We start from the raw sequence: 20,782 nt of genomic DNA, 5'->3' as shown, positions 1-20,782 counted from the left end.
AACACATATTGTTGCCGAACATAGTTACTTACTATCTGTTGAATTTAAAAAAATATTCCAAATTTTACGATTTTTTTGGGGTTAACTTCCACCTTAAATAATTCGTTAAGGAGCAAAAAGGAGCAAACAACATCATAACATACTGAAAGTACTAGCTTTTTACTTTTATATAGTCGCCCGATTGTTAGTCGACACGATTCTCCCCGAGTATTATGTTCAAAACAATATCTCGTAAACTATTGAAGCTAGATATATGGTGTCTTCAGCAATTTATTTTGTAGTAACATTTGCTACAACATTGCCGAAGATACAAAGTCTCCAACTTAATTAGTTCGGAAAATAAATTACGTATATCACTTATAGGTGAATTAATCACTGAACGGTATACTCCTCTGGATGCGCAATCATAAGAACAACAGCTTCTCCGAACAAACTATACCTCTGAAGTCAACGGTTTAGACGCTATTAATTTTGAGCACGAAAACGACGTTTTAAAAGACTGATCCACACATAGTCACACATTCATATCCAATGATTTGAAGCAAATATCGACATTTTTATTACAAATATTTTACATTACATACATGCATGCGATCTTTAGTTAGTTCCATGGTAATCACATTCAAATTTAACCATTCATTGCGCAAGATTGCAGTGTATGTAATTCCAAAGCTTAACAATGTTACCTGCAAAACTAGATCGGGATTGGTGATACGACTCCAGCTCATCGGTATCCTCAGTGGTGTTGCATGTGTAAGTCCACGCCAACGTGAACACTTGGGTAGCATATGTTTGAAGGATTTCCGGTCAAACATGGCATTGGTTAATTGGGCGTGTTTTTGGCAGAATGTCACTTATACGCTTGCTTAATAACTTTTAAATGCATTAATTTGGACCTTAACTTCTGTGTTGAATTTATAATAATGGCATCAACTTGTTCGTCTGGATTAGTTATATTGACGACGATCAATTTGTGTCTGGTAGGTAGACTATTCGTGATTCTGCTGCTTACGGCGAACAGGAGAGGTAGCAGAAAATTAATAATTAATATATAATTAGAACTAATCAATTGATGGTGTCTTGATATAACTCTTCTGTGAAGATAAACTCGGATTGGTTCATTGTGTAACTACGAATTGGTCACGTTGTTCAACGTGTGTTTGCTTTCGTCTCATGGTAGCATTATTTGCACAACCGATTTCCGATGCTCAATAATTGTTTTGAATTTATCATTAGTAAAACTTTACTAGAAAATCTCTACTATATTATTTCTATTGAAGCGGACGAGGTTCTATGTGCGGAGTAGAACGTGCGACGATGAGCGAGATTGTATACGCATGTATTTTAGGATGTAGGGGAAGACAGAGTGAGAAAGTCTGGCTGGGTACTTTTACTGTGCTGAAAAAAAGAATTAGTAAACTCATATTAAATTTTAATGTTTCTGAGTAAAAAATGCATAGAAAAAAAAACGATTTTCTTAATGTTATGATACATAGCTCCACTTTTTACATTTCTTACAAAAGAAACGTATAGGTTTCACTCCAAGTTTCAAAGCTTTTTCAGAGGCCCGGAGGGCCGAGTCTCATATACCAATCGATTTAGCTCGACAAATTTGGACAATGTCTGCATGTATGTACACCAATGCCATGTAATAATCTCAGCAATGGCTGAACCGATATTAACAAAACTAGTTTCAAACGAAAGGCCTAACGTGACCATTAGACCCGTAGCCACGGTTTTGTTTTGGGAGGGCTTAAAATTTATTGCATAATTTAATAATTCTGATGACTTGAGTCACTGGAAACTGAATATAATTATGAAAAATTCTTCGTGAAAACAGTTCCAAGCAATAGACTAGACACTAAAAATCATACTATATACATTTACAAAGTGTAGAAGACGCTAAATTGGAATGAGTAGAAAAATATCTAAAAAAACCGTCTCACGAAACTTTACACGCATTTGCTAATCAAATCGTGTTCCGCCTTTATGGAGGACGAAACCAATGCCAAGGTTATCTCCATGAATGGGAATGTATCAGTGTGAAATCCAAGTTCACCGTTCCAAAGAATGTCCGTACAAAGTGAATGTCGTAGGCCAATTGAAGGTGTGGAATATAGGTTCAACTTCTATTTTCATGATCAGGCGTCTTGCTACTATTACTAGTTGTGTGACTTCACCCGAAGTTTACGTTAACTTTTTAAATTTTCAATTTAAATAATACTGATCATATCATAATTACAAAAATCCTGAAAAGAACATATGTTTTGAAGTAGAATACTTCTAACGTTTAAATATAGGGGTCCCGTTTCTGCTGAGATATTTTACCAGTTTTCAAATGCGAATAACTTCTGTTGTACTGATCGAAATCGCTATATTTTTGCACTATCTGATCGGAAATATGTGTACGTATATTGTACTTGATTCCGTAAAATGTACGATTACTATAAATAACAAAAAATGTATTTTGTGAAAGTGGTAAATATCAGCACTGATTGGTCCGAACAATTCAACCAAGCAGCGAGTGTTACTAGGACCGCCTCTTTGCCATCCAATGAACCGCGACATACATACAAAAGCAGCACATAAGAGAAAAATCGTCAGTTTGCTTTCTGACCTCGTAGTAGTTGCTACGTTCCGTCACCTCGAAGCAATATATTCCATGACTGCCGCCAGGCATCATTTCAATGATGTACAGGCGCGCTAGTTTTATGTATACAATGATCACTGACCATAGAAAAAAAAAGAAAGCTCTTTCTTTCGGAGCTAAATAAACGAATTTCAAGCCGTTGGGGTGGTTGGGTGCGAGACATCGCGCTCTCTTGCTCTTTCAATTATGCAGGGTTATTGCGAAGAAATGTTTGTTAATGTTTGAATATATTATTTTTATAGGATTTATTTTTATAGGAAATTCACCTGAGCTCTCTAATTTTGACATTCCACGCGCAAATGCCTTTCTACTGGCTTTTAACTGTGGAGTGAGTTTAACTTCCAGTGAGTCCAAATAGTTTTTGTTATCCGATTTGGGCTTTAATTTCTTTTATTTGTGCATGTCATGCTTTAAAGTGGCCTATTTCTAAAATAAAGCAGCTAGACGAGTGCCTTCTGATCCCACTATACATTTGTGTAATGAAATATTCAATAATGTGAGTACAATCCACTTGAAAAATAATTACCCACTGGAAACTTGGGAACAAACCTAGCAGATGAATTTTGCCACAGATGTGTCTCTGGCAGACGTTTGCAAGGAGTTTCGAGGTAGGACCGGAATTTCATTTGCATAAACGCGATATACATGTAGGTAATGATGTATATATATATATATATATATATATATATATATATATATATATATATATATATATATATATATATATATATATATATATATATATATATATATATATATATATATATATATATATATATATATATATATATATATATATATATATAAATAACAGAAATACTTGGTAGCTGAATTTAATGCAACCATGCAGAAGATAGTGAAAATTACAGAATTCGAATTACCAGCCTAAGTGAATTCTACTTCACTTCGGTTATGTCTCCGACATTACCTACCCATCTTTTTTTCATTTGACTCTCGTGGGGAATGGGACTATCTTCGACAATATTATCAGACAACTGATAATAACTATTTATGTATCTATTTAAGTAGATTCTTTCACAGATCCTATTTTTTATGAAATTGATACTTTTTTATCATTGAACATACGACTTTTAAATATCGCAGACTGATTTTTGTAGTTCGGAAGAATTATAGATCCCTGAAACTATGCTAACAGTCAAGATGTAAAGTGTGTGCAACAAACTACTGATTTCACCACAAAGCAAGAATAAGAACTTTAGCTCTATTGACTTTCAGCGAACTTGCATTGACTTTCTAGATTAAGTAAATATTATATGTGAACAATTGAACAGTTTATTTCGGAATTCATAGGATTTTGGACAATGCAATATATATTTCAAAAGTGGCGTTTGGAGGGGGTTTTGATGAAAATTATAAATTTTTCGAAAAATGCTGAAATTTAGTATAAGTTTGATAAATTATTTAAAATTCAGAAACATAAGTATCTAACAGATGTCATTGCAGTCTACAAACAAGAAGAATCAGCATGAAATAGTTTTAAACCTCTACAGATTATTTTCTTGTATAATATGTCAATGAAGTCAAAGATTGCGATCTTTTAAAGTGGGAGTGCATTCAAGATCACCTAATTTAATAATTCTTTTCTTTGAAGCTTTGACAACTTCTAGAAGTTTTCCAATATAAAACAGCGCATACTCTGATATAATAATTTTAGTGATTAATTCTCATAGAGGTAATTATGAAAAATTACCTCTTCCAGAATAGTAAAAGACTTGATGGCGCCTTTAGTAAAGTTATTGATAATGTCATTTTAAACAATTTTGTTCAAAATATGAAGGCTTAATGAATGTGGCATATCGAGATATAATTGAACATAATATATTTTACCTTAGTGAAAAAATTAGGTAAAAACTATTTTCTCAGCACTACGGAGAAAATTGTCTAAAACAATCATTGCGAGTTCAGAACACAAAACCTATAACTAAATTAGTTATGGAATTTGCGTTTCGACTTTATCTCATCAGAATCTGACACTAACTTAGTAACAGGATTAAGCTAGCGCCGAATTGATGCTAGTTCCAAAAAACGGAAACACTCTTTGTGTGTCTGGGCAAACCCCTCGTCCGTTTAATATTTGGGAATTTTTTAAAGCTAGTTTTTTTTAAATATATCTTTTTGGTAAGCTTCGGAGACTCATACCTTGAATGCAATGTGAATTTATTGTTTATTAACCGCAGAAGAGATTTATCAAATACAGTAATATTAGAATAACTTGCTGTAAAGGTACTATTATATTTCGATACTCTGAATAGTCGATAAAGTTGTTTGAAATAGCATTTTCGAAAACTTTGCTGGAGACATTAAGTCTCGACCTAAATTTGCTTGAAGAGTAAATTCTTTATAATTACTGCTATGAGGATTAACTTCCAAAATTATTTTATGAGAAGATGAACAGTTTTACGTTTTGAAATTCTCAATGTTACTTAACATCGAAATTTGGCAGTTTCGAATGAATGTGATCGTGACCGTTAAAAATTTATCCAGCATTGATTTTACTTTTCTTTACTATTCAAGCTCACAACTTGACAACGAGTCCTAGTACCTAGTACACGAAATTTAAGTACGCCATACAACTCAGCACTCAAATATACACCATTAATAGCCACTAACTTGATATATATTGAAATATTTATTAATTCCAATCCTTCTTTGAGGCTATTCATATATATATATATATATATATATATATATATATATATATATATATATATATATATATATATATATATATATATATATATATATATATATATATATATATATATATATATATATATATATATATATATATATATATATATATAGTTTATAATACATTAAAAATCAAATGCTTAAACCGATACTGACCTGCTAGAGACAAACTGTAAACGTTATTTATCATCAATGTCCAAATAGTTTCCGAAATGTTATTTTTGTTATGAACCATATTGAATTTTTGTCTAAACTCTACGCAATCTAAAAAAATACATTTGCAAGTTTTCCGTGAGTAAGTTTTTTTTATAGACAATCTTCAAACTTTGCTTACCATTTGAAAAATTGTCTCAAATCCAGGAGCATCTTTCCAAAAATGAGCTTATAATAATTCAGAGAGTTATTTTATTTTAAATTGAATTAATTTGACAACTTTGGGATTTCGGCTAAGAGATAAGTTACAAGACAATTTTTTTAAGAGATAAGTTCCCACAATTTTCCAAAGGTCCTCATGACGCTTTAAACAAGGTTCTCAATGTAGTAAACGGAGAATATTTTTCCAAAAATATTTTGTGGAATATATAATTAAATTCGTCAGTACCAATTAATGTTTTCAATCCAATTAATTTTAGCTGGGGGGGGGGGGGGGGTGGTTTAACCCCCAAAACCCTCCTGGCTACGCCACTGATTTCAATTATTTATTCTACTAATGGAAACTACCCAGAATTTAATCTACTGAGAGAAACCTGCTCGAAAAGTGTTCACTAATCAAAAAAAATCACTTAGCACTGATTGCTGAAAGTTTCTAATTTACGTAAAATTTGTTAAATGTAACATTGATGACGCCACCAAAATAACTAGAAACTTTAAATATGGGTTAGCTTAATAATTTTAGCATCACTTGCTTCTGACACATGGAAGAGAACGCATCGCACTTACTTCTCCTTTGCCAAAGAGGCTTTCTTTTAGAGTTCTGTTCTTAAATTACAGCAAATAATCCGTTTCCTGTGAAACTTTTGCAAAATTTTCGTTAAACAAATATGTTGACACAAGATTGACACAAGATTTTAAGAGATATATGAATTCTTAAAGAAAGTTGGAATGTTTGTCTGATTACAGGTTTGTTTTAACACTATTTGGAAATTTGTTTCAATAAAAGAAGTTAGTTGCACCTAACGCATCAAAGTTGTACGGATAACGAAGACGAAAAGGAAACCGATTTCGATTGGTTGTTTCCTCTCATTTCTCTCTGATTTAAGATTATCTCTCTGATTTTATTCTATGACGAGCTAAAACAAAACGAAAGATTGTCCCATTAGAGTGGCAAGGAAAAATTACCCCGATCGGCCCGTTTCTGAGTCGAATCTTAGTTCCACCAGGAGTACTTGCTCCAAATTTGAAGCAAATCGGACAAGTCTAGCTACCGGACCAGCATACCTGAAGTTTGTATGAAATTTTTCGACAATTAACGTGGAGAAAGCGCGTTAGCTCGCATTTTCGCCGCTAGGTGGCACTATATGCCTCGTATAATCACTGTAAGTGAAAATAAGAAAGATAATTTAAATGTGTACAACTATGTCGAAGACTGCTAGTCAAGCAGGTTTTTTTATTTCAATTATAGAGGTTTTAACCTTAAGGTCCTTCGCCTCTTCGGGTTAGAAAAATCTCTTAGGAAAAATTTCTAACCCTATGTGCGGGGTCGGGACTCGAACCCAGGTGCGCTGCGTACAAGGCAATCGATTTACCAATACGCTACGCCCACTCCCCAAGCAGGTTTTGTTAAAAGAAGTTATTAAACTTTTAGCGAGGTGATGTCTGAGTTGCATGGGGCTAGCAGTGCGTGGTTGTGTATCAGTACTCGATTCCCACAAACTAAACATTTTTGTGAAATGATTGTTAGGTTTAGCTCAATAGCATGTCCAGAAGAATGATAGTGAATAATTCGAGTCATTTTTGGTTAGAACATTAATTCTAACCCAAGCAACAAATCTATTGCTTTTCGGTTTTATCTAAATTTATAAAGGTTTTATTACACCACCATTTCTATCGGTTTTATAAAAGTAATAAACATTGCCCGATAATTCAGTTCTTATTAATATCTTAAAGCTATCCTCAAACCTCCAATAAATTGTGTAATTGAGTGCAATAAAATAATCTTTTTATTTGCTTTATGGCAGCTTTAAAGGGCACAAGAAATTTTATAGCTAACGCTACTATAAACCCCTGTGACCAGGCTTAATGTTGCTTTATAAACTTTCTCAATAAAATAAGATAGTCTACGAAAAGCGTCTTCAAAACTTTTTTAAGAGTGTCAAGCTTCCACCGTTGCAGTTATGAATACTCGCAGTTGTAAAACGCATTTATAGTGAGCAATTTGATTTATGGCCAAACGCCATTTGTAACAACTTTTTGTCATGAAACACAAATTATTGAAAATTTTATAAATCAGAAAATATAGAATAAGTAACTACTTTATACTGTTATCTAAACACTAGAAATAATTGAAGAACATGGCGAAATTAATTGGTATACAAATTGTGATGAATTAGTAATTTTAATTTATTTAGTTTTGCGTATTTTTATGCTAAAACTGTATTATAGTGAAAGCGAAGGTGTGCGATTCTCACGACAAAATTTGAAGCGCATGTTCTTCATGACTGGGAAAGTTCTTAAAATTCGCAAATTTAATATTAGATTTCACTAACCTGATTATTAAAATTACACGCAAACTCCAATTATTTCTTTTCACGAATAGATCAGATGCAAAGGCGATGTTCATATTATTTAAATTGGGATGAATGATTGTAAACAAATTTAATGCTGTTCCTAAAGCGGTTTCAAAAACCTTTTCGAGAATATGTATGCTGCTTCAAATGAGTTTTATAACATATTTTTGTGCATTCTTAAACCAGCTTTAAAAATTTAAAGTAGATTGGGCCAACTAGCTGGAATGTGATCTTAAAGCGGTGATTGGGAGGTTTTCAGGGAGTTGAAAGTTTTGATGCTGGTTTCACAAAAAAAAATCTCAAAAACCGCTATTAGATTTTAATAAAACTAACACTAAAATTTTCTATACGCTTTTAAGAACAAACCTAAGTTATATAAATTCATTGCTTGGAGGAACCGTCAAAAACTAATTTTAAAGAACTTCTACCAACACATAGATATACACCTACCGCTCGTACAAACATATGTGTAGATAGTACTCTTAATAAAGTTACTCCAACTTAACCAATACACAAGGTTGCGAAGGAAAACTATTTTTATATTGTTGGATAAAAACAATGTTTCAAGAACTCCTTAAGAAAGATGAAGGTACTAGCCGATTTATAGCTGTAATTATACCTCATGAAACTTAGCTGAAGACACTTAATCACGAAAACATCAACGAGAGTTAAAATACTTTTGTTCACTATCTTTCAGTTTAAGATCAAGATGCGGCGTCTCACTCGCACATGCGGCATCTGTCCCGAATTGACCCTTTTTAGTGTATTTTAGATACATGTCGCAATTGATAAATATTATTTCATAATATATTGTATGGTTTATTTTGATGCAGCATTGATTTGTAGAAATTGGCGGTTTCTAGGGTAATTTTCCTATTGTTCAAAAATTTTCGATCGATGAAAATCAAATCCATCTCTTGATTACATTATTTCTTTAAAATTTTCTATTATTTTTTTTTTATTAATTAGTTTTCTTTTATGTACCTTATTTATTTAAATTGTTTTTTTTTATTCTTTTTATTTTATTCATATTATTTGTTCGATTTATATCGTTATTTCATTTTATTAATTTTATTTAGATACATATTACATTTCATTAATTTTATTCATTCAATTGTTTTAATTAATTAAAGCAATATTATATGTTTATCCTTTGGTTTATTCTTTTTCCATCAATTTAATCATTTAGCTAATTTTATTATTTTATTTATTTTTTGAATAATTTATTCATTTTATTCATATTGTTAATTCTGTATAGCTTATTTTATTCATTTTATGCAGCATATTTATTTTATCAATTTGGATAATTTGATTCGTAATCACCTACTTTATTTTGTTTATTTTATGCGTTTTATTAGTTTTGTTTATTTCATTTTTTTTATTCATTTTATTCGTACATATTTCGCACAAATTTTGAAAAAAAAAATAATCACGAGCTCTCATCTCATTGCCAGGTGGATTAAATACTGCTAGGTTGATTAAATAGGTTCTTTAATACTATTTCACTGGGTTTCTATTTTTGGGGATTTTCGAAGAAATAGAAATTCCAAACAGTGCGTTTATAATCGGCCATAAGTCTATTCATTCCACACAATACATCGAACACTTTCGCGTGGATGATACTTAAATTTAAATATTATGCACACATAACTATACAACAATTTGTACGTATTTTACACTTATTAATTCTTACACAGTCCTTTGTCACATCAATAATTACAACACAGATTCTTGGTACATAAAGTATATATAATTAATTAGTAATTAAACGTTTACAGGACTAGCTTCAATTAGTTGATTATCAATCTTAGCTTATAGTATATTCAAAAGTTTTAATCTAATGCGTTTCAGTAGCTTTCGACGGCACTTTGGGTGACGCGACACTAGAAACAAACATACTATGTAGAACATTAAGTATAAATTCGGGATTATGTTCAGTGCCAAGATATTTATGCATCTTAAGCATGTTGTTAATGAATAAGTCTGAATCTTTCTGGTTTTGACAGGAATGTCTTAGAATTAGCTGAGACCTAAATTGTCCACTGTTCCAAACTTTTCAAGCGGTCTAATTATCGACTGTATCCCGATCAACGTGGTCTGACGCTTCAGAGGGTACAACACTGTTCTCATAAATTTCTCGTCTTACGTTCGAGTCCTAACCAAGAAGGATTGTTAGTGTCATTAGGAAGATTGTATTACTTGCTTTGCATTTTGTGATCAACGTGCATTATCGTGTATTGAACATTATACGCATTATTTTCTGTTAGTGAAATAGAAAACAGTATTTGTCAAAATCTGACACAGAAAGTTATATCATTATTATTGTTGATATTAACAGTTTTATTATTTTTATATTTGTATTATTATAACTGTGAAAAATTTTCATTTATTATTATTATTATTGGTAGTATTTATAGTTGATTTAGTATCCCATAAATTACCTGCATTATAGTTATAACAGCTTTTAGGCACATAAAACATTCAATTTATCTATATGTTGCATAAAATTGTATTACAATTTTAAGATAGCGCGATAGCGCGTTTTACGTGTTTCAAACCTGTAGACATGGTTTTCTTGTCAAATATATTTTGTTGAGTTTTTGTCCCTGATTCTGTGAATCTTCACACTCGAAGTATTCTTTTTAAATTGCGTTGCACTTTTTGCTGTGCAATTATCTGAATTGTTTTTGGGTTTTTAGTATATTTTTACTTGTACACACGTGGATATCGAAATTTATTGATAAATGGATCGAGCGTAAAAATATTTTCGTCATTGTTGAAATATTATATAACCTAAACACTAAGACTTCATTACTTGCTAATAGATTTGTTGAAGCTCAATGCTGCTCGTAGTTTCTTCCGGATCCTTGGTGATGACCATCGTGATGCGGTTCCCAAGGCCGCTAGACCCTTGTGTTCGCTTGTGGCCACACCTTCATCCATGTCATCAGCTTCTGTTTTAATTTCCATTTTCTGATAAGAAAAACCATATAACAAATGTGCCATCGTTAGATTGTCTTCGAATGTTTCATGCAACCTCCATCGATTGGCAACCTATCAATGGAGTCGCGAGGTTTATAGCTACAAACCTGCACTATCAACCGTAATAATTGATGCTGAACGTCTAGTGAATTTCCAATCTCTCGTATTTTGCGCTTCTGTTTTTCCAACTCGGACACAATGTAATCCTCGTGACTATCCAGAACGAAATCGATACCTCCTGTAGACAAATAATAAGGAATAAGTTTCCTATTTAAATTAAACATGTTTTTCTTTACCCCACCTTTGCTGTCATCTGTAAATGGGTTACAAAACCATTTCCGTAGGACCGAGTCCAAAAATCCGAGCTTGCATTTCTTCTCGTTAGGATACTCGATAAGTTCCATTTTATCAACCATTTCAAGCCACATCTGAGGCAGTTTCCTTTCCAGCTCGGTGTGCAGAACAACTTGCATCGCCAACCGCTTGAGCTGGGCATTCCGGCGAACTGATTCGATATCCCCAACCGCCAAACCGATCAACAGGTTCATCAGCAAGATTGGCATCAGTATCATGAAGAGACCTATCACCATTATGTGAAAAAATTATGCAGTTGGATGTAAGAAGATATACAAAAATATATTGGCTTACAGAGAATCACAAATGAAGGAATGGGAAATGGTAACTCCGAGCTGTAGAATGGTTGAACATACGTTCCGAGAAAGTCTATTTCTCCCAGCATCATCGAGAAGGTTCGGATCAACGACATTGGAATCGACGAGAACGATAAGTTGTTCGCCTGTGGGTTGACTATCTGTGAATGGGTTTAAATAGATTTAATATGTTAAAGGTTGAATGACGCACAAGAATTTTTTATTCATTTAGTTTAGTTTTTTATTAAGTTCGTTTATTTTATAAGGAACGTTTACGATAGCTTGAAGGTTTTGAATTTCTACATCTGGGTATCAGAGACAAAAGAGAGAGTCCACCCTGACAGGGAGAAAAAATATTAACTTTCAGTTTTAGGCAAATGAGAGATCAATGGTATTGATTACAGACTCGGGGCCTTAATCACTGAACAACACGACGTCGGATGATCCTCCTCGAACCGACAGGGATTCCTTTAAACGATTTCGTAATACGACTCAGCTGCATGTCAGCAACACATCGAGCTGCGCGTATGATGTTTGTGCTGTAGATCCCGTGTTTGTTAACTCTTTCGATAGATATGTTTCGCTTCACCTTTAAGTTGTATCAAACTATCGATGGTGTACGATACAGAGAAAAGAGTACACTTTTGAGAATGGGGCACTTAAATCTGTATATTGATGTTTTAGGAAGCTGTATGCGAGGAAAATGTAGAGGAGATTACGGCTTGCCAGTATAGTTGAGATCTGGCGCAACAATACTCGGCGTATGCCCAGACAATATGTTCGATATCGTGATAACCGTCGCCACAAGCGCCGATGGCACTAATCTAGAGCCCAATACGTCGATGTGTAGTGATTGGACACGAACCGGGATAACACACGAACGAAGGCTCGACCCACATTCATTCCTCTAAACCAAGGATTTGTTGATACTTTTGGCATGATAGAATGTTGACACCGTCGCAACTTTCCATTGCTCCACGATGTCTGATAACTTCCTAGCGTTCTCTGACGAGAGATATTGAAAAATTCATTGAAACAGATTTATCTTTCGTAGATGTCACTTTCTAAAGCGCCCGCCTTAGCTAGAGAGTCCGCTTCTTCATTACCAGGGATGAAGCAATGCGAGAGGACTCAAACTAAGGTAAGGCACCCAAGAACTCTCATATTTTCCCCAGGAAATACGGAATGTGCTTTCTGGGTTTCACCGAACGAAGACCCTCCTGAGACCTGAGGTTGTCCGGGGGTATACTGAATGGCAGCAAGTTCTGCGACGTAACTGAAGCAAGATCATTAAGATTGATTAAAGTGGTGAGGTTTTGATTGAATATACCGAAGCCAGTGGAGCCGTCGAGATTAGAAGTCGGACAAGGCCTAAAATGTTGCCTGATTTGGTTGAAAACCACAAGTTAAGCCGGAACCGACAGCATGAAGTAACAAGTTGCTTTACGCTCGTCCGGACATGCCGTAGACCCAGGTGATTCGCATTTCTAATGCCAACAGATCCTGACTTCTGCAGTAGCAGACAAAGGGTTAAGTGGCCGGTAAACTCTAAGCTTGCTCATATGAGCCTTTTCACGCTTTTCTAAACTTTTTTTCTTCAACACCTTGCTCTCCCCTGAGTACTATGGCTCTTAATATTGAAAAATATACTTCATTTTCCAGTCCCTTGCTAATTGAATGGCGTTAAAAACATAAATAAAGGAAAATTGACTCACTCTTAGTCGTTTATAAAAAATGAAAAAGATTTGTTTGATGTGAAAAAAATCTGTGGTCCCGCCTTTCTTCGGAAGGGAATAACGTTCCCTGGTCCATGAGTTGTTGGGTCAATATCTAGTCCAAATAGTGTAGTCACCTCTCTGGCGTCGGTGTGTTGCCTCGTAGTGGAAATAGGCCGACGGAAAATAACTAGAAAATGAAGAAGAATAAAAAGAATGGGAAGAATAAGAAGAATAAGAAGAATAAGAAGAATAAGGAAGGAAAAGAAGAAGAAGACGAAGAAGAAGAAGAAGAAGAAGAAGAAGAAGAAGAAGAAGAATAAGAAGAATAAGAAGAAGAAGAAGAATGATAAGAAGAAGAAGAAGAAGAAGAAGAAGAAGAAGAAGAAGAAGAAGAAGAAGAAGAAGAAGAAGAAGAAGAAATCTCAAGGGGATTCGCGCGCTTGGACTCACAATAATATCGATTTATTTCCAAATTCGACCATCTGTAAGCGAAGTGAAATATTGTGTTAGGCCGTTTGCCACTACCGGTCAGATCGATCGGGAAAACAAATAACTTTTTAAGATCTACTCAGATCATCTTTCAATGATATTTGGACATTAACAACGACGCTCTTCCGTTTACTCGGAGACTAACCTTCCCACCACATAAAAACATATTCATTTTGTGGTCGCATCGCTTGCTTGTTTCGAATCCTAGACCTATACCTGTCCTTCAATCCAATTCCGTAATACCTATGGGAGCGTCGCTGAGTCGGTGATATTCCTTAAGTAGATATTAAATCAACACTTATGCTATTGGTTTACTGAACTCAAAAGAGATAAAGTTCATTCCCGATAATTTTTCTCACAAGCCAGATGAGCAACTACCTGATAATCGTTAATATGCAATCCACGAATAGCACCGTGCTTCGCAACGCAACGCAATGATATTTGGACATCAGCAACTACACTTCACTTTCTCCATATATTTTGAATCCCACTTTATTTTTTAAATAAGTTCGACACGGTTGACTGATTTGTCTTAAATATGAAAGAGTCTCATGGAGTAGAAATGGTTCCGTAATGCTTTTTTTGATCATACTCATTCTTGACAGCTGTTTATACCTGTTCAATTAAATGGGTACCTAAGCTTAATAGTGCCCAGGGGCCCCGAGTAGTTTAAAGACGGCCCTGTGCCCCCCTGTATTTTCCTCTGAAGCCGGGCTAGGGTTTCAACAAGTACTGTACAGTACAACGCACGACATGAGGCAATGTTTTATTTTTCATAATTCATTTTGGCATAAACATTACACAGTGTGATTCCTTATAATTTGGCATACAAAATTACTATTTATTTAAAATAATGTAAAGTTTTGTTATGATGGATTTCGATGCCATGAATCACTACGGTCATACTTCGTATGACACATATGGCAAGCTACATTTATATCAAGGCTTCTTCTGGCTGAATATGATGTTCCCGATCCTCTATCACAAATTATCCTCTACACTTCAACCCATTTTCTTCGCCCTCGAACACTGCTGCAAACTGAAATGCGCAACATAAACTACGCTACCAAGATCCCGATTTTGGAATGATCCGTCGCTTTAATGATGTTACCGACAGTTTCGAAACCTTTTGTTGCCATTTTAGTTTAATTGGTTTAGGTAGTTCATTACCACTCAATGCCAGTTGGACTTCAATTGTTCAAATACAAACACAAATATAAACACTCAAGCATTTTTAATAGAGAAATTGTCCCACTCTTTTTATTTGCCTTTGAATTCAATAATTTCAGATTTTTTCACCAACCCATGGTAAGAAATGACAGTGCATATTTTATTTAAAAAAATCTCCATAATTAAAATGTATACATAAAAAGAATTCATTCAAGTACTGATGACATTAATTATTGATATTTTATTTAAAAATTTAAAAAATGTAAATAAAGTAAGTTAGTGGATAGATTTTTGGCAATCTTGATCACCTACCTTTGATAGCAATATGTAGAACGAGAGTCCGAAGGCGATTATCAGTATTGAAAATACCGTCAACACTTTGATGAGTGTCTGAAGAATTTCCAGGAACATCACGACGTAGATACCGACCTAAGAAAAATAAACGAATTAATATAGAATCTAGGCCAATCGATTGCATATATTCAGTGCATTATTCCTATACACTCAGTTTTTTTACGCGGGGGATACAGGCCGCGTAAATGAAAACCGCGTAAATTTCAAAATCTGCGTAAATGAAAACCGCGTAAATTTCAAAATCCGCGTAAATGAAAACCGCGTAAATTTCAAAATCCTCGTAAATGAAAACCGCGTAAATTTCAAAAACCGCATTAATGAAAACCGCGTAAAATTCAAAATTCGCGTAAATGAAAACCGTGTAAATTTCAAAATATGCGTAAATGAAAACCGCGTAAATTTCAAAATCCGCGTAAAAAATACCGCACTAAAAAATGAAAAATTAAAGGGTTGTGTACAGGACACGACCACGGTGACATTAAAAATATAGCTTTTTTATCTATCACACATATCGACACACGTTCTTGTTCACTCACCTGTTTTCATATGTTACAATTTGCTATATACCTTCCCCATTAAAACATAATTTATTGAAGGTCTTTTAACGGTAATCTATTAATTAATCAAGTATCTCACTAGGTGATTGGCATTATTTGGCTGATCCATCTAGTAAAAATAGGCTGGTCTGTCCAGAAAATATATTCAAAAGAAAAGTTCCATATTGAGGGCTGTGATGAGGAAACCCACGCCCGCCAACGGAAATATACAGATTCTCCATAAAATATGAAATATCATTTTCCATTTAAATTTTCAATAATGTACTAATGAACTAAAGTAAACAATCTTAAGTGTAAGTATTTCTTGATCGATTAGTGGTGGAAAAATGAAATTATTTGATAAATTACATTGTTATGCAACGTTCGCACTACCAGTTAAAACGGGTTTTTATGCTATCTTGGTGACATTTTTCTTGTTGCTAATTATTAAAACGTGTTATAACTCTGTAGTGTAAACATTGTATTATTAAACCAATTCTGCAGCGTTTTATGTTATATAGGTGTTTTATGTGGTAATAGGACTGACATAATTATATCTTCAGTACAGCGGTTTGTTTCATAATTTAAAACAGATTTATTTTAAAATTTAAATTAGTATACCCAACCGTATTTGTTGTATACCTTAAAACGCAATTAGAACTGTGTTTTAAATACATAGGGTAGGACAGATATTCTGACTGGTTAAGCTGGGAAAACAATTTTAAGTCCAGTAACGCTTAAGACATGGCTTGAATTTGAATCGAAAAAGAACACCCGCTTCAACTGCTGCTGGGACGGTAAGTTCTGTTTTAAAATTTTCCGTTGTGTGCAGTACGAAACAAAAGTGTTTGAAATTAGAAAACAAAAAGTTCTGCTGGGAATGTGATTGTTTCCGATGCAATTACACTCAGATTTTTCACGCAGGCGATACAGGCCGTGTAAATGAAAACCGCGTAAATTTAAAAAAAAAACGTGTTAATGAAAACCGCGTAAATTTCAAAATCCGCGTAAAAAACCTGAGTGTACTCTCCTATATAGAATACTACGCTGCTGAACAGTGCAATAACTACAGAAGCACGTTGTCAGATTGCCTTACTGATAAAAACATATAACCGAAATATGAAACATGAAAACCAAAAGGCTCTTTACCCTACGCAGCTACAAAGCGCCGTAAACATGGATTAACAAGTTACAACGCACACGCATGCATAAAAATAAATATATTTTTTTCAAACGCAACACTCTTAAGGTTCAAGTTACCTTTTTAAGGCATGTGTTAGAATTGAACGCTTGGTAGTGTGCGTAGCAAAATTTGTGTTCAGCTTTGCCACCGGATTATCCATTTAAACCTTTTTATAACTCTAAAAGAAGAATATCAGTCGATTTATTAGATCATCACGATTTAATTCATGCAAAATACCTGCTGGAAAAACCATCGGCTTAGCTAAATGGTGCTTTTGAAAAAGTGGCTGTGGTTTTTTCATTGCGCAGTTGTGTTGCGTACCCCAGCTCGGTGTGGTAGTGTGATAAAAAATCACAGCCACTTTTTCAAAAGCACCATTTAGCTAGGCTGATGGTTTTTCCAGCAGGTATTTTGCATGAATTGAATCGTGATGATCTAATAAATCGACTGATATTCTTCTTTTAGAGTTTTGAAAAGGTTTAAATGGATAATCTGGTGGCAAAGCTGAACACAATTTTTCTTACGCATACTACCAAGCCTTGAGGTAACTTGAGCCTTAAGCAGCACACACCGTATTGAAAATCCAAACCACCCCGCCCACCCACTTTGCAAATAATTCTGTGACACCATGCTGGTACCCGACAAATCCGCACACGGCCACCGCTGCCGAAAATGCATAGCGTCTACCGCTTATTGTAGTGCCCAGACGCTGCAGCCATGATCTTACCCGTTCGACATAAGAACAAAAACTGATTCAAACGGGTACGCGTCACCTCTATTTATAAACTAACCGTATATGGTTTAGTCACTTAGGTGCGAGTGTGTGCAAATGCCAACGTTACCGAAAATCGATAGCGCTTATTGCATCGCCCGGAGACGACGTTGCTCGTGTGGGATAAGAGCAACAACTGATTTAAGCGGACATGCGTTGCTTCTATTTATGACTTTTCGTGTTTCATTGAGCAACTAAGCTGCCCTCTTTTGACGGCTGTGTCTGAGAAATCTGCCTCACGAATGGTATTTTTCCCGTTTTTTGTGAACTTTTTAATTTTACCAATTTCCAAAAGTCTACTTTTATTGGGGAGATATTAAATTATTACCAATATTTAAGTTAGGTGTTTCTGAATCGGTTGGTGTATGAATGATTAAAATCCATCTAGTAATATCGGAGTTATAAGCGTGCAAACCTTACATAGTTTCGTTACATGGGAGATAGTTTAGATTTTAGAATGACACCTAGCCCCAGATAGTGGAGTAAGACATTTTTAATGTCAAAACCGCGTAAAAAAACCTGAGTGTATTTCGATCTATTCTCGGAAATTTTTAAGTAGAGTAGCATGGGGTCAAATAGGTACAATAGGTATAGAGCATTCTCTTTGCTTGTTATTGTCGAGGTCGCTCGTGTTGCGTGAATTAGATACACGGTAGAGAACATCATTGACGGCTGTCATTTCGGCTGTTACCGTGGATCAGTTGTGCACTCAGGTTTTTACGAGGGGGATACGCACCGCGCGAAAAATCGCGTTATTTGGAAAATCCGCGTAAAAGGGATTGTGTTATAAAGAATTTCGTTAAACCGGTAGTCGCCATCTTGGATTCCGAAATGGCATCAAAATTTTATTTCTGGCACCTACTTGACAAGACCATTCCAAAAATACGCATATTGTTGATGTACGGGCCATAAGGAGTCTTCCCGACCCGTCTCTTACATCTTTACGAAAATCTTCGTCTTTTGCATTCAAAAGGACTTAAGAATATTATTGCTAAACCCGTGTTGATTGCGAAATCCAAATCCAAAAAAAAAAACTGCCAAAATTCTCCTAAGTACTTTGCATTTAAAAGGACTTATTTTTTTCAGAAAAAAGTCTGAGTCTTTTGCATTCAAAAGGACTTTTGCAATATTTTTGAAAAACCGCTTTAATTGGAAAATCCGCGTAAAAACCTCGTAAAAAACCGCGCAAAAAACTGCGTAAAAGCTTAAGTGTATTAGTTACGGCGTCATTTGTGTGTTTGTGTGTTGTTCTTTGAAAACGCACTGTCATTCGTCTTCAGTAGGTACAGTACATTTAATCAATGTAAAAAAATGTCAAGTGAATTTTTTCTTACGCAAAAATTAATGTTGAACACGATTGTTGTGTTGGGTTTTCGATATTTTTGTTTTTGGAAAAAATATGGATATCAACATGAAACATACGGTACGATAGGTCAGCCATTCGGGGGCACTATAGGTCACTACTGTAATGTCAATTTGAATTACTTTGACAGGAATATTGTGCATAATTTCGTACAAAAACGCCAAAATGAAGTGAAGAAGACATAAAGAACGCAATAGCATCTGTTCCAGCTGGCGTCAATATTCGATCAGCCTCTGAACAATTCAAGGTTCCTTTCGAACCATTACGTACTTGTGTGAAAGGAAAGTGCTCGTCATCAATAAAAGCGCGTCAGATATTTCGGGTGAGTTAACAATACAATAATTTACGGTATTTTTGAAGTAATCAATCGAAAAAAACACGATCTAAAAAGAGAATGAAAAAAAAAATCCTCCGAAGTGCAAACGTGATCGTCGCACAGCAAAGCAACTACGTGAGCTGGAATGCACAACTTCAATTTCACACTATGGCGATGACGAGGACACCGAAAAAATCATTATCAAGTACAAAGGCCTACGCAGCTACTGAATAAACATGTTTTTTCAACATTTCCTTCCGCGGTTTCATGATTTTTCACATCATTTGCACTCCTCATTTTCTTACCTGAATGACGTCAATGGATTGCATTTATTATTTGTTATTAAGTTTTCAATGATCTGCAGTATTTATACTCTTCAAATAAAAGTTGAGCCCCTGATTTTCTAGGCGCGTTGATTTATTTAACCTCGAATAAGGTGATCTGTCAAGCCCCCTAGATTTTAAAAACATTTAAAAAAAGTTCCTTCGCCTTGTTGGACTTAGCTAGAAAAATATTTAGCCAGGCATACAATCATTATTGCCAAAACGTTGCCAGATGTATAACCTTTCCAACGAGTGCTTGCTTATCAAAATCAGTGCAAAAATATCATCGCACGAGCTCGCCAAAAGAACTGACCTACTTGACCCTACTCTACTCTAGTATTACGAAATGTTCCCGCATATTAACATGAATTAAACAGAACCAAATCCACATTCGTTATCGAGCACTCAGTCGAGATAGAAGTCTTTTGTCATCGGTCCGTACACTCTATAGCGACAAATAGTGTTAATCCGCGTTCAAGGTTATTTGCACACTCTACGCCTAGTTGAGGTTTCAATATTTTTTTCCCTTCTTTTGTGTTTCTGTTTCTGAGTACCGTTAGCCGGTCAGTTAAGTGAAGCAGTGTTCTTCTAGTAAGCCGTCTGGATACCGTTACATACACAAGCTAAGTATTAGTTTTCGTTTCCCCTTCTTGGTTGTCTTAATAACGTGCACTGGGCAATAGGCCCGTGCAAAAATGACTTCCCCTGACGGCGGTTCATCTCAAGGTGAGATGGACGTCGAAATAAAATCGGCTCCCCGGCTCAAGGTATATCCGAGCTCGGCCACCGGGCCATTTGTGATCTTCTTTCGGACCAAAGAAAAAAAGTGTTTGAATCT

The 20,782-nt window shown here is 34.8% G+C and overlaps 2 protein-coding genes across 13 annotated transcripts in view; both read right to left on the bottom strand.

The window, feature by feature from the left end:
• LOC131687928 (transient receptor potential cation channel subfamily A member 1-like) overlaps nucleotides 1–2,680 on the bottom strand; it is a 37,988-nt gene extending 35,308 nt beyond the window's left edge. Inside the window, exon 1 of the mRNA XM_058972025.1 lies at nucleotides 2,618–2,680. Within this exon, the coding sequence (XP_058828008.1) occupies nucleotides 2,618–2,680 (63 nt within the window). The remainder of the gene's footprint in view (nucleotides 1–2,617) is intronic.
• Nucleotides 2,681–9,649: 6,969 nt separating this feature from the next.
• LOC131694274 (transient receptor potential cation channel subfamily A member 1) overlaps nucleotides 9,650–20,782 on the bottom strand; it is a 91,240-nt gene continuing 80,107 nt past the window's right edge. For 7 of the 12 annotated variants that reach the window (XM_058982858.1, XM_058982859.1, XM_058982862.1 and 4 more), the window contains 4 exons: nucleotides 15,410–15,526; nucleotides 11,719–11,881; nucleotides 11,178–11,650; nucleotides 9,650–11,061 (listed from right to left, as the gene is read on the bottom strand). In XM_058982858.1, the coding sequence (XP_058838841.1) occupies nucleotides 10,900–11,061; nucleotides 11,178–11,650; nucleotides 11,719–11,881; nucleotides 15,410–15,526 (915 nt within the window). In that variant the 3' untranslated portion in view covers nucleotides 9,650–10,899. The remainder of the gene's footprint in view (nucleotides 11,062–11,177; nucleotides 11,651–11,718; nucleotides 11,882–15,409; nucleotides 15,527–20,782) is intronic. The other 5 variants (XM_058982857.1, XM_058982868.1, XM_058982861.1 and 2 more) reach the window with 1 other exon arrangement.

Source organism: Topomyia yanbarensis, chromosome 3 (genome assembly GCF_030247195.1).
Source record: "Topomyia yanbarensis strain Yona2022 chromosome 3, ASM3024719v1, whole genome shotgun sequence".
Classification (NCBI taxonomy): Eukaryota; Metazoa; Arthropoda; class Insecta; order Diptera; family Culicidae; genus Topomyia; species Topomyia yanbarensis.
The sequence above is the reverse complement of the archived record's forward strand: the minus strand, read 5'-3'. Positions and strand labels throughout refer to the sequence as shown.